The sequence below is a fragment of the Rhinolophus hipposideros genome, assembly GCF_964194185.1.
Source record: "Rhinolophus hipposideros genome assembly, chromosome: 14".
Lineage (NCBI taxonomy): Eukaryota > Metazoa > Chordata > Mammalia > Chiroptera > Rhinolophidae > Rhinolophus > Rhinolophus hipposideros.
The window spans coordinates 15402888-15417592 of record NC_138060.1 but is presented as its reverse complement, the minus strand read 5'-3'; the positions used below and the strand labels follow the sequence as shown (position 1 = coordinate 15417592).

General features: G+C 50.5%; 1 protein-coding gene across 5 annotated transcripts in view; it reads right to left on the bottom strand.

Annotated features, from left to right (window-relative positions):
* The window catches only part of FAM107A (family with sequence similarity 107 member A), a 57334-nt gene that overhangs the window by 6833 nt on the left and 35796 nt on the right, over window positions 1–14705 (bottom strand). Inside the window, exon 1 of one of the 5 annotated variants that reach the window (XM_081072090.1) lies at window positions 13709–13945. The exons of 1 other annotated variant lie outside the window; for it this stretch is intronic. In XM_081072090.1, coding sequence (XP_080928216.1) covers window positions 13709–13787 — 79 coding nt within the window. In that variant the 5' untranslated portion in view covers window positions 13788–13945. Of the gene's footprint in view, window positions 1–6039; window positions 6261–13302; window positions 13397–13708; window positions 13946–14705 lie in introns of those variants that run through there. 3 more of the 5 variants (XM_081072093.1, XM_081072091.1, XM_081072092.1) reach the window with 3 other exon arrangements.

Here is a 14705-nt window from a genome sequence, read left to right as displayed (position 1 = left end):
TAGAAATGTGGATATTTTCTTAATTTATGGAATTAAGTTGTCTGGGAGCCAGTGCATTAGAATACCCTGTTTCAGATTGGAGTTTGGGGAATTTTTCCTCTGGCTGCCTATTCTGATTACCATGTGCCATCAATCGTTTTTCTGAGTAATTCTCAGCGGCACTCTTTCCTTCCTATGCCCTTAGCTCTCATCTTATCCAGGCCATTGTCACACCTCACTTAAATAATTGCTGCAGCTCCTTGGCTATTTGTCCTCCCTTAGTACCTTTGTGCTCCAAACCTTCCAGAGCTTCAGAATTGTCATCAGCTACACCACCTTTAAAACAACTATCTGTATGTTGCCAAAGCGATAAGGCAGGAAACAGAAGTAAGTTGTACAGCTTAGGAAAGAAGAGGGCAGAATTAATATTTACATAAGACATCACTATAGATCCAGAATTCCCAAATGGATTAACAGAAAAGCATTTGGAACTAATGAGAGAGTTCAATAATGTGGCCAGATACAAAATAAATACACCAAACCAAGACCTCCTGCATAACAGGCATGACCATTGAGAAAGTACACAATAAAATTATTCATTCTACAATATGCTGGAATTCCTATAATTTGCCAGGTACCATTGGACACACAGAGGTGAACTAAGGAAGCAAGGTTCCCACTCTCACGGAGCTGACAATCTCCTAGGGAGGCGGACAGTACACACGATTACAACTTTCGAGGAGCCCGCTGAAGGAACGAGGGGAGCTGGGGCAGAGACCACCAGGAGGACCCACCTTCAGCCAAGTGCAGGGGAGGGCCTCCCAGAGGATGCTCCATTTAAGATCTGACGGTTGAGAAGGAGGAGGGGGGCTGTGTGGGGGCAGAGGGAACAGCATATGTGACTCATGTACCTTGAACAAGCTTCATCTGTTCAGGGAACAAAAAGGCATAGTGTGCCTGGAGTGGCCTGAGAGAGCGACGGGGAGAGTGGAGTAAGGCTGAACGGGTGGGTTCAAATGGTGGAAAGACCGCCTCTGATTCGATTTTTAAAAGGTCACTCGCCGCTGTGTGGGGGAAAACTGTCAGCAGGTTTGGGGAATTTTTTATGACTTTGGTTTCTTTCACTACCAATGGGCAGTCTGTCTCTCTGGTTCAATTCCAGAGGAAAACATCTGATTGGCCAGGCTGAGACCATTCACCCATAGGTCACCAGCTAGCCAATGGGTTTGCCGCCCTGAAGCTAGGCCCCGCCACGCCAGTGGGACTAAGTCTGTCGTGTAGGGTTGTGCCAAGAGGGTCTCTGCATTTCCATTGTGCACTGGCCTTGCAAATTATGCAGCCAGTCTTTCACCACGGGTCTCATTAGTGACCAGCTCTGCTCCAAGATCTGCTCCAGGCCTTTTTGTTGTTGTTGTTGTCAATGAAATCAGTAGTGAGCTGCAGGGGATGGTGTTTCCCTGAGGGCAGGGGGCTGCGGTGGGGCAGGGATCCTGAAGGATGTGGTCAGTTCTTAGGCCCAGAGCTGCAGGCTGGGGAAACCGCTACCTTTGCCAGTTAGTGTGAACTCCTCCAGCAAACGTGTGAGATTTGTGCACGTGTGTGTGTGGCAGGGCGCAGGGCTTAGAGGGCTGCTGAACCAGCCTTCCTGCCTCTTAGGTTAATCAAAAGAGGCCCCTGCGTGGAAGAGCTTCACAAAGATACTGGAACAAGAAAAGGCTGCTCAACAAAGCCAGGTGCTAGGCAGAGAAAGTCTGGGTTCTCCTGGGCTCTGCGGGGCCTCCAGACCACAAGTGGGGACCGTCCCCAGGGCACTCCTGGCCGGGTCTCTCAGGCTGCTGGGGTGTCCTGCGAGATCTTGGACTCTGGGGAAGTGGCCACGATGGGTGAAGAGGTGAGGTGAGCATTAGGTCATCTCTGAAAAGAAAAAGAATGTCTGCACAGAGGAAGAGACAGTAAGGGACAGGAACGGGGGTGGGGGGTGGGGGTGGGGGTGGAGGAGACCGTCAAGTGGCTAGTGAGTAGCTTTCACTGGTTGTCAAAGAAGTGCAGAATGAAACTTAGGTGTATATGATGTTGGAGCCATTAGGACCTGGATTGAATTTCGGCTCTGTCTCTTCTTAGCTTTGGGCAAGTTTACCTCCGTCCTGTGCAGCAGGAGCCCACAAACTACAGCCTTTGGACCAAATCCAACCCTTTGGACACACAGCCATGCCCACTCATTCCTCGTTGCCTGTGGCTGCTTTCTGCTAGAACAGCAGAGCTGAGCAGGTGTGACAGCTGCTCTTGATCAGCACCCTTCTCCATGAGGTTGTTGCAGAATAAAGGAGGTGACCCTTGTAAGGAGCTCGGCAAGTGCCTAGCACGGAGTCGAGAGTAGGACTCTTAAGTGCTGGCTCCCAGGGCAGCCACATCCAGCAAGGCTGGCTGCGCGCTCCTGTCCACTATGAATGGGGCCCCTGGAAGTGCACAGTGGCCACCCCGTTAGTTGTTTTTAACAATTCCTATTAATATCCCATTCCTAGTCGTGGATGGAGCTTCCTCATCCTCCTTAAAAACTGCACTGGTTACACCAGGGATCTTAACTCTGGCTGCACATGGGCATCACCAGAGGAAGTTTGAAAAATACCAGGACCTTAATCCCACCCCAGGATTCTGATTTAATTGGCCTGGGAGGTAGCCTGGCCTTTGGGATGTTTACAAAGCTCCCCAAGTGATACTCATAGTCAGCCAACTTTGTAAACCATGGAGTTAAAAAGAAAAAAAACCAAGCTTTTTTGCCTTGGCCTGGGCGATTTCAGCTGATCGGTTGGCTTGGTTACCGTGGAGGCATCTTACTAGGGTCATAGTTCTTAGTAGCTGTGTGACTTTGGATGGGTCTTTCACTTCCGGGACCCTCTTCCTCTGTAAAATCCAGATGCTGTGAGGATTGGATGAGCTAAAGTGCAGGGCATTGGATACAGGCAGCCAGTATGTGATAGCTAAATTGAGTGTTTTGCATGACTACAAGATGGGCAAATCATTCTCACTTAATATGCAGGCTGTGGGACTGACCTCATATTTTGGGGGCGGGGGCAGGGTAGGTGGGTAATAACAGGTCAGAGGAGGGATCGGGAGCTTCTCACTTGGTACTTCCGTGGTTCTGCCGATGACCCAAGAGGCCCCACAGTTCCTCCCCAGAGGCTCTGCAGGCTGTCAGCCCCACTCCGGACAAGGCTCAGCTGGGATCACTAACTACTCCCAGGGTGAGCTCACCGGGATGCTGGCCATGTGTGGCTAATGTTAGGGTGGCAGCTTTGAAACCAGACACTGGCACCCCACTGGCCACAGGAGAGCAATAAGGAGAGATGGAAGGAAGTGGCGCTGATGGAGATAAGGTCACAGTTCATCCTGAACGTAGCTGGGGGGCCCTACGCTACGTACTTTATGTCCCCTTCATGGGCCCTTCCCCTGCTGGTGGTCCTGGTTCTGTCTTTTTTTTTTTTTTTTTTAAGATTTTATTGGGGAAGGGGAACAGGACTTTATTGGGGAACAGTGTGTACTTCCAGGACTTTTTTCCAAGTCAAGTTGTTGTCCTTTCAGTCTTAGTTGTGGAGGGTACAGCTCAGCTCCAGGTCCAGCTGCCATTGCTAGTTGCAGGGGGCGCAGCCCACCATCCCTTGCGGGAGTCGAACCGGCAACCTTGTGGTTGAGAGCCCACGCTCTCACCAGCTGAGCCATCCGGGAGCTCAGCGGCAGCTCAGCTCAAGGTGCCGTGTTCAATCTTAGTTGCAGGGGGCGCTGCCCACCATCCCTTGCGGGACTCGAGGAATTGAACTGGCAACCTTGTGGTTGAGAGCCCACTAGCCCATGTGGGAATCGAACCAGCAGCCTTTGGAGTTAGGAGCATGGAGCTCTAACCGCCTGAGCCACTGGGTCGGCCCCCTGGTTCTGTCTTTGAGGGTATCCATTAAAACAAATGGCACATGAACCCACAAAGCAAAGTGGTTAAGACAGATCTGTTTCGGAGACAGACTGGGTTTGAATCATGGCCATACCCCTTCCTAGCTGTGTGACTTTGGTTAAATAGCTTAACCTCTCTGGGTTAACGGCAATACCTACTCATGGGGCTGTTTGGAGGGTGAAATGCTAGAATGTGCATGAGGGGGTTAGCCCAGTGCCTGGCAGAGTGATGCTCACTGAAGGCATCCTGTGGTCCTGTCCTGAGGGGACCTCTGATGAGCCCTCGGCGTCTGATGAAACCTCACTCACCTCCATTTGGATTTTGCAATTGCCCTAACAGGCAACCAGCGGTACTATTTCATTATTCCCACTCCATAGATGAGAAAACTGAGGTTCAGGGAGGCCAAGCTACTTGTCCCAGGATACACAGAATACATGACAAATCTGGGACCTTCAGATTCCAAATTCAGTGCTCTACCACTCCACTGTCTTCCGGGCACAAAGTTAACAAAGCAGTTTACATCACTTTTCTCTGGATACTCAAGAAACCCCAATGAAGAGGCAATGTGAACCTATTTTATAGATGAGAAAACAGTAGCCTCGTATCAGGGGACTGCCAGCCCATATGAAATACAAATTCGCCGGGGAGCTCCAGCCCAGGCCCCAGCAGCTTTGGGCTTTAGCCAGACCCCACAGGCCTGTCTGCCCATTGCTGGTCTTTGTTTAGGAGGGGACCAGCTGGTGGTCTTCCCGCCCTGGGGTGGTGGTCAGTCTTCATTCCTCTGCCCTCCCCTCCCGCCCTTGTTCTTGTTCAAGCTGCTGGGTTCAGAGCATAGCCAGACCTGGTTGCATCAGCATTTCATGAGGTGGAGGGCAGAGAAAAGAGAGGCTTTTAAATAAACCACTGGCAAAGGAGAAAGGCGCATCCAGTAAAAGTGACAAGTGTGGCCACCGGATCTCCCAACCCTTCTTGTTTTTCCTTCCTGTGGGGTAAGTGCCCACTTGTGTTTTACTGGCCAGCAACCAAAGAACTTCTCCAGATCTCATAGCAGCATGTGGCCACTGCTTGTCCATCTAGACGCAGCCTCCCCACCCCATGAGAAAATGACTCAAGACAAACTTCCTGAACATTCTGCTGGGGTGAACTGTGACCTTCTAGTTTGTGAGGAGGTCGAGATGGCCATTCTGGCTTTTGAATCAATTCCATAGCAGAGTCTAGGGCTGGACATGGAAAGTCCTTAGCAAGGTTGGTGGAGAGTGTTGTGCAGTTGGTCAGGGGACAGGTGTCAGCAGACCAGATATTCCTGCTGGCCCACCAGTGGCATGATGCCAACCATTCCACTCGGCAGATGCCTCAGGGGAAAGATCCCGGCAGGTACTTACCACCAACAGAACTAAGAGCCACTAGGAGCCAAGGCACCTGAGACACAGGTGGGGTGCCTCAGAGCGGGGAAACCACTCCGATTTGGTAGCAGTTCCAAAAAGTGACACGCCCAATCCTGTAACTCTGGCCCAGTCCAGACTTCTGGCCTCGTACTGCAAAATGCCAAGGCCAAATTCAGCAGAAAGGCAGGCGGTGAGCGTGTTCCTGCTGCAAGGTGCCACTACTGTGCTAAGCACCCCACGGGTACATCTCGTGACATTCTTACAACAGACTCAGGAGGGGGTACTATCGTTACCCCTTTTTACAGATTAAGAAACTGAGGCTCTGAGGGGTTGTCTAATTTCCCCAGAGCACACAGCCAGCGAATGAAGGCACTAGAATCTGAGCTGAGCTCTGACGCCAAAACCTGTATTCTCCCCGTGGTGCCACCCTGCAGCCTTTAGTCTATCAGTTATGAAGAGAATGAAAACCGCCCTGCTGTACGATAATGAACTTGGATGAGGGTATATCATGCATAAACTCAGATGCACCTGACGACTTAGAAGACAGAGATCAGCAAGAATGGAAGGTATCTCGCTGCTCCCTCCACTTCGTCTCCTATCCTTCTCCCGTGCCCAGGGTGCCAGGAGGCATTTCCGAGTCATTTCCCAGATGGGGGCCATGGCCCGGGTACCTGAGCTCAAACAGCTCAGCTGCCCCGACAGCCCACCCCGGGGCTCCAAGGTTGCCCTCCTAACCTCACACCTCCTCCAGGCACAGCACCCAGCTCGACAGCAGGTGAAACAGAAGAGAAATGGTCTTACTTCTCAGCAGCGTCGTCAAGAAGGAAACTCGCGGCAGTGCTGCTGGGCTCCTCACTTCACTGGGGAGTCCCAGACTAGCGAGGAGGGCCGCCTCCGCAGGGCGGTTCTTAAACCCTCGGAAATCGCAGGCAGCTGAAATGTGCCAACAGTGAGGTAGCTCTGCATTCCTGTTTATTCTGGTATCAATAAAAAGGAACTGTTACTATAGTAACAGCTATTTCACTTGGTGCAGGGCCAGATCCACGATGTGGAACACCGTGTCCAAGCCACATGCTCGAGAGACACAAATAAGTACGTATTTTGTCAGATTGCTGAGGAATAAGCACATGCCAAGCTTTGTTCTGAGCAAGGAGGCTCACTGGAGGCATTTCCCTTGTTTCCAATGGGAGGTCGGCAAGAATGCATTCCAGCACTGCCCTCACGGAAGGGAAGCCAAGCTTCCTGCTGCAGGGCCAAATTCTTCAGGAGAACGAATGCCAGGGGGTAAGGGGAGGGGGAAACACTGGGCCGGTGTTTGGTCATCCACTGCTGGGTCAAAAGCTCCATATACGTTACTTCCTCAATACCCTGAACTTCATCTGAACTTCAGAGAGCAGCCGACGAGCTGCCCAGGAGAGTGTGTGGGGAGTGGAAGCTAGCGGGCCCTGGGCCAGAGCAGGGGAGTAGGCCTGGGGGTCAGCCCTGACTCGGGCACCAGCCCCTTTGGCTGCCACTCAGTACCCCTGAGCCTTGGTTTCTGTGTTTGTCAAATGTGGAGAATAACACGGTGGTTGGGAGGAAACATAGGTGAGATGACATTAGTGAAAGCACGCAGTCAATGCTCAGCAAATAGGATTCCTGCAGAGAACTGGACTCCCTGTGACCTGAGCGCAGGGCCCCAGTGCGTACCACCTCACGCAGCACAATATGCATTGAGCCACAAATCCTGGCTCAGTGAGTGAATGCGTGCATGCAAAAATAAAGGCTGTAGATGCCAGAGGCTGACCTGCGTGCTTACAGGTCATTCTCCTAATTTCAGACTCAGTGTTCACTCGGAAATTTGAAAGTGTTTCCTAGCTTTTATCATTATCCTTCGTTTCTAGCCAGGACGCTGGCTCTACCAGTTAAACGTGGCCCGCTTCCACCTTTACTTTCTCATGAAGAGTCTTGTTGTCTGGAAGGTGATGCGGACCAGAACATATATCGCCCATGAAATGCAATTAAAAATGCAATTTTTGTCCTCTATTATTCGTGTAACCAACATTTATTGAGTATCTGCTATGTTCCTGGCAGTGTTCTAAGTGATAGAGATACACTGTGAATGAGACACATTATTTCTCTGTGCTCAGGTAACCTACATTGAGGGGGGGAGGTCAGACCTAACCTAAGGAGAAGAAAATGTTGACTTGTGACGAACGATGAAATTCGTCATTGAGTCATCGAGTTGTGACTTACAATGAAAGTAAGACTGGGTGAGGTGAAAGGGAGGGATGGGAGCTTGGGAAGGGTGGGCACCTAAGGTGACATTTTAGGGAGGCCTGAGTGCTGAGGAGCCAGCAGCACAAAGACCGGTCACACAGGAGAGTACTCCAGGGAGTCAGAAGCTCTAGTGCAAAGGGCGCAGCCTGGGAATGAACTTGGTGTGCTGGAAGAAGGCCTCTGGGGCAGGTGGGAGACAGGGCTGAAGAGGGCGCCGGGGGCATGTCCTGGGAGACTTGGCCAAGCTGGCCCTCTGGAGCCACTTAGAGGGTCACACGTTCTTGGGTAGAAAATAATTTTCTGGAAACAACATGTGTTTCTTTTTGTTTCCTCTTCCTAAATTCTTTTCGCGAGGTACTCTGACTGGTAGCCTCCCCAAGCTTTCCATCCTGCTGTGGCTTAATTTCACTAAATTCTGACAGCTAAATTCTTGTCAAAGCACTTTTTTCTGTCTCTGGTCCCACATGTTGTCCTGTTCCACAAATGATGATTTTGGGCATTTTCTGGGGCCCACTGTGGCTTGTCTAAACCAATCCCAGTGCCCTCTGACATTTGGAGGAATAAGAGGGATCGTGGGGGAAGGGGACAGCTGCCAGCTTCTGCTCACCACCTGGAGAAGACGGAACCCCGTAATCCAGCTCACTCCAGAAAAGCAGACTCTGACAGTTCCCATGCCAGCATTTCCAGTCCCCTACTTTGCATTTTCTTTATTGGAAGACTCTGATGGTAGCCCCAGAACAACTGAGAGCCAAGGAGCGTTGGGCAGGAATCTCCTAGGGTTGGGTTCCCTTTTCCCCAGGCAGCTGGGACTCACTGTACTTCTTTCACTAAAGCTCTTCTTACTGTTTACCTTGTGGACAAACCCATCAGGCTCATCACCAGATTGCCAGCCTGAGGGCAGGGGCCTCCCTTTTCCCTTCTTAGTATTCCTGTCCTAGTACCGAGGTGCTCAGTGACAATTGTTAATTGCAAACACCAGAAACGTAGCACCATCTTGCTTTGTGTGTCTGCGTGTGTGTGCACATGCAGGTGTGCATGTATCTGAGTGTGAGATCAGTGATCAACAGCCACCATTTCCCCAGCCATATCCTATCAGTAAGACATTATGCTACACTCCATAATAGGATGCAGTCAATAGCATGTCTAGTTATTGACCTGAAAAGATGTCCACTTCATGTGTGGTGAAAAATCAAACTGCAAAACCACATGTAGTATGACGCCTCCCCTTCTTTTCCCCCCCAAGATAAAAATGTTAGAACAGTTGACCCTTGAACAGCACCTGGGTTAAGGGTACGACCCCCCACTCAGTCGAAAATCCACATAGAACTTTTGACTCCCCTCAAAACTTAACTACCAATAGCCTACTGTTGACCAGAAGCCTTACTGATAACATAAATAGTGGATTAATACATTTTTTTTATGTTGTATGTATTATATGCTGTATTCTTACAATAAAGTAAGCTAGAGAAAAAAATGTTATTAAGAAAATCATAAAGAAGAGAAACTACATTTACAGTATTTATAGAAAAGAATTCACATCTAAGAATTCACATCTTCGCAGTTCAAAACCGTGTTGTTCAAGGGCCAACCACCAACTGTCAGTGCATAGCGAACGAACGTGGAAGGAGGTACCCTGAACTGTTAACAGAGGTCCTCTCCAGGTCACTTTATCTCTGTGTCATTAGTAGACCTCATTTAGAATGTGTTAAAATGGGATTACTGGGCTATGCTTCTGGACTGCTGGTTTAGAACCTATGAGGGAGGGGCCTAGGAATCCGGATTTTAACATATCCCCCTGGGAATGTGTTTATATTCGGGAGTTTGAGAAACACTTTTCTAGGGCATAAAATTACAGGCCCTTCTCTTTTGTCACTATATTTCTGGAATGTTTGTGGCTTAAAAACAAACAAGCATATATTTATTTTGCTATCAGAAAAAAGCAGTAAAGATTAACAATACGAAACAGAGCAACCTTTTCCAACTAACTGTAGTGATTCACATCTGGTTCTGTCATGTCCATTTTGAATATTAGAAAATAGAGGCCTTCTGGGAAAATGAACCTTTTAGCAGTTTACTCCAGGTCATGGCCACATTCAACTTGTTGCTGCCTCCTGCCTTGGTCTGTGAGGCTTTCGCCCAGGCCTTGCTGTTCTCCTGAAAGGCAGGACTCTGGGGAGAAGAATTCAGTCCTGTGGAGGATTGAAGGGGGTCCCCAAGGCTGAGCATATCCCTCCCACACTCCCTTCTTGTCCCTCTCAAGTGTGTTTCCTGGGAACAAGAGGAGTCAAGAGGAAGTGGGGGTGGGCAGTGAAGACCAGGAGAAATAGTCACGAGTGGGAGCTGGGGAATTTTCCTGCATCTACTTAGGCTGTGGCTGCAGCTTGGATTAAAAAAACTCCAAAAACGTCTTTCCTTTCATTGTTGCCCCTCTTTCTTCAAGCCGACAGGCGCCTGGAGCAGCTTATCTGGGCTCACAAACATCAGACAAGAAGTTTCCATGACAACCCCAAACTTCCTCCCTAGCCCTGGATTCTGTTTAAATCTCCAAGGCCACTTTTCAAGGCCTCAGTGAGGTTTTTGAGAAGCCACCCACAAAGCAGCCCTAGGAGCCAACCTTCCCCCCACCCCCTACATGCTCTGCTGAAAGGACATGGCAGGGGGGGAGAGCTGCACTGGTAGAAAACCTTGTCGTGGGATCCATGGGAGATTATAAAAGGAATGAGAGTCGCCTTTACAACAAGTTTGAGCTATGAAGAATTTACCGGTGGAGGGATTTCAAGTGTGAAAACAGGGACTTAGGAGGGAGTGGGGAAGAACGAAGAGTCTTGTTTCAGAAAGCTGGCTGTCAACCCAGCTGTAATTAGGCATGGTTAATCTGGTCTCTTAGCTGCAGAAGGACCCGGGGTTCTCTCCCATTCCCAGCACATTTTTAATTCACTGGTAGCCAGATAAGACATGGAGAGTGGATCTGGGATGCAGCATGCCCCGTGAAATTTGAACTTCAGATAAGCAATGAATAATTTTTTAGACACTAAAATATTATCCTTTGTGTATGTGAGATTCAAATCTAACTGGTCACCCTGTCTTTTATCTGGCAACCCTATTTGGCAGGCAGAGATGGAGGCTCTGGTTGCCCCTCTGGCTGCAAAGGAGAAGCAGAGTCGCTGAAGCTCACAGGCGCCTGGGAAGGTGTCCCTCTGTCTGTGCGGCAGAGAGATGCTTCCCTCCCTGCCAGGATCCTGGCCTGAGCTCCAGGTAGGATGCCAGTAACCGACCGCAGGTGGACCTTTACTACAGCCCTGCAGAGCGTATCAGGCATGGCGAAGCACGAGTGATTCCCCAGAGATGACCTTTCCAGCTCAGTGGTTCAGAGCCTGGGCTCTGATGTCCCCACCAATACCACTCCTGGCTCCATGGTTGGACAGCTAGGTGACCTCGGACTCCCTGTTTCCTCACCTCTAACATGGGCAGACGTTCTTTTGAGGAATAAAGGAAATACAGCATGGGAAGCCCTTCACACAGGGCCTGCCCCAGAGTCTGGGCTCCAAAATGGTAGCGGTTATCTCTAGAACCTCTTTAATAGCATTAAAGATTTTCATCCAAGTGAAAAAAGTGGGATCAAAGAGTAGAGTCAGTACAATTTCAGCAATGTAAAACACACAACAACAAACACAAACGGGTAGTAAAGATTGCAGTGTTACCAGTGGCTGCTTCTGGTTAGTGGGATTATGGGTAAGTCTTTCCCCTCTTTTCAATTTCCCAAAATATTCATGGTGAACATGTGCTATTGTAATATTAAGAAATTATTTTAAAATAATTTGGGATGAAAAATTTTCTAAAAGTGTTCCAGACTTGGGGCTACTGTGTGAAAATGGCTGCCATCTTGGGTTTCATTCTATAATCCTTCTTTGGAAGCTTCTAAAGGAGGGGGACTCTTGCCTCTTCCCTAAAGGGCCTCGTTGACTCCTTACCCCCACTCTTACTTCTTGCTCCTCCTTGTGTGACACAGCCGGAGCACATGGTCCTGGGTTTGAATCTCAGCTCCAGTCCTGACTGATTTCGTGACCTTAGACAAGTCATGGTAGCTTCTGAGCCTCAGTTTCCTCATGTTTAAAAGAGGGGTTAATACTACTTACCTCCCTGAGCGGAGGGACAAATCTGTTCTACTGATCAGTACATCCCTGTGCCTTGCACAGGGCCTAGTGCATATAGTAGTGGTCAATAAATATTGGTCGGATGATTAAATGAATGAAGTTGATGAGATGAGCATTTTGCAGAGACTGGCAATAACAAGTGACTAACAATCACTTGCCATTGTTATTCCTCTTCTCAGAAGGTGTGCAGACTTTGGCACAGATGAGTCTAAGTTTGAATGTGTTTTCTACCCTTTAGTGGGATAGAAAAGGTCCCCTTAGCAGGGCCATACGCAACCTGGCTAAGCTCTCTGAGCCTCAGTTTCCTCATTCATTAAATGGTGATGACAATTAGCAGTGACCTTGTAGGGTTGTGAAAAAGGAAGGAGCCCGTGGCATGTGCCTAGCCCAGAGTAAGTAAGTGTTCCCTCCATGAGGCCCCAGCCACAGTCCTCTGCTCCCTCCCTGGCTTTGTCGCTGTGTGTGGTACAGTTACCAGGCAAGTATGTGGCCCCTGGAATGAGCCCAGTATGTCTGCTAGTCTGGATGGGTTGCAAGCGAAAAATGTTACCTTTGTTGTGAAGGCTCATAGCGGCAGCTCCAAGTTAAAGGGAACACGGGGTTTCAGATTAGACATACCCCCTTCTCATCTTTGAGAGAAGACAGGAACTGGGTGGGGACATTTAGGAAGAGTGCTTGGTGGGGAAATCGCTGGAGCTGGGATTTGAAGTCAGGTTCATCTCATTAGACAGCTTCTCCCTTTCTGCCTGCCCCGGCTCAGCCAGATTTAAGACCCTCCCCCAGGAAGGCGCCGCCAGTCCTGAAGTCTTGGCCAGCTCTTGTTTTTGGACTTAGAGACCCGTTGTTCCAGTGTTCCCAAGCGCGGGGCAACCCCCACTCCCCACCTCGCGGAACCAGTCTGACTGAGAAAGGCAATCAGTCCCAGAGCGGAAGGCACCCGGGGGCAGGCAGGCCCGCTGCAGCCGCGGCCAGGCGCTCCCCTCGCACTGCTGGCTCCAGGGGTCTGCAGGCAGGGCTCCTGGGGCCGCATGGGAGGGCAGGGGGCGCCTCGCCCCTGGCAGCGGGTAGCTGCCCAGTGAGCCCAGCTGCCTTACCACTCCTAATCACGTACCCCCGCCAGCAGGGACGCACCCCCAGGAGACCGATTTTCACCCTCCCTAAACGCCTCTCTGCAGCACAAAGTCCGCAAAGAAACAGCCTAAACGCTTACTGCGGTCATTCTTTTTCTTCTCTCTACATCACTGTTTTCCACGTTATTTGTACACTGACCATATACATATATTACGTTTGTTTCAATTGCCTAATTAAAAAAGCCTCTTATTGTCCTGAGTAGAAAAGTAACATGTGTTTACTTCAAACAAACAAAAAGCATACACAGGAGAAAATCCACTTGTCATCCAACTCCCATCCTCAAAAACGAGTTCTATGTTTCCTTCCAATTCTTTTTCCCCTGAAATGACACATATAGAAGAACGATTCCTCTCCTCCCGTGACTTGCTCTCTCCCTGTCCCCACCTACGGCACCACGCACTGGCCACCTGTCGCCTGCGCCCCTCTCTGCTCGCAGCGTGCGTCCCGGGCTCACCGGTGTTCCGCTCCCACGCCTTCCCGCGCTCGCGTGAATCTCCACGTAAGAGACCCGCCGGGGGATGGAACCTCGCAGGACTTCTGTCCTCACGTAACTGAGTGTGTGTGTGTGTGTGTGTGTGTGTGCGCGCTCACACATAGGAATAAAACCATCTATCTAAGGGTACGTCCCCAAAGGAAAGAATGTCGGAAGGAAAGAAGGAATGCAAGAAAGGAAAAGAGAAAGAAAAAAGGAAAAGGAATTAAGAAGGATGAAAGAAGGGAGGAAAGAAAGAAGGGAAAGGAGGAAAGCAGAGAAAGAAGGACGCAGGCGGCGGGCTGGCAGAGGCTGGGCGCAGAGCCCTCGCCGTGCCCCCCTCGCTTGCTCGCCGCGTCGGGGCCCAGGTGGCTTTGTCCCCACTTACCCGACCTGAGCAGCACGGCCCGGTAGAGCCCGGTGGCCTCGGCGGGCCCCCGCGGCCTCTCGCTCAGCCTCTGCGCCATGCGCCCGCGCGCCGACTGCGGAGCGGTCACTGCGGGCGGGGGACGCGCCGTGGGACGCAGCCCGGGCCCGAGCGTCCCCGCGGCGGTGACGCGCCCCGAGGCCTAAACCCCGCCGGCGATCGGGTTACCTCGGCGGCCCGGGCGCCGGCGGCTGCGGCGCCGGGTGGGGGGGCGGGGGGGCAAGCGCAGGTGTCCCCGCCGGGCCGCGGGCCGGGCGCCGGGTTAGAGCGCCCAGGGTCCGGGCGGGAACCCGCTGTCCTGATTTCTGGCCTCGGTCTCCCACCCACTTTTCTGTAGTTTCCTGGCCTCTGGTCTTGAATGCTACGCGCAGGTGTAGGGTCTGAAGTCTGTCCTATGGGCTGGGGTTGGATCCCAGCGCCACCAGCTAAGTGACCCCATGATTTAACTACCTAACCTCACAGGTCCTCAGTTTTCTCATCTGTAAAGCGGGGATATCTATAGTACTTATCTCACAGTTGTGAGGGTAACTGATACACGGGGGTGCCAAAACATGTATACACAGTTTAAGAGGTATTAACACTGGTCAACTGTTGCTCAAGCAGTAGTTCGCGGGCATCAGAAGTGTCTGGACGCTGATGGGAACCACTTTGAACACGTCTTGTCATTGCAGAAGTCAAATGTGACTTTCTTTTATCTTTTGGTATCAGTGTATATTTTAATACAGTTTTTTTCCTTTCTTAAAATGTGTATACATTTTTTTTTTTGGCACCCTCTGTATTTTAGAACAGTGGCTAGAACAGAACTAGCATTAAAAAATAACGTGTTCCAAGGCATCCTGGGGAGGTGGCCCTGGGAAGCAGGGGACTTCATTGGGGGAAGAGGTCGTGGTAGGAAGCCTGTGGGACACCGCAAGATTGATTTCTCTGGCTTTGTGGAATCTCTTTAACAGTCGGCTGG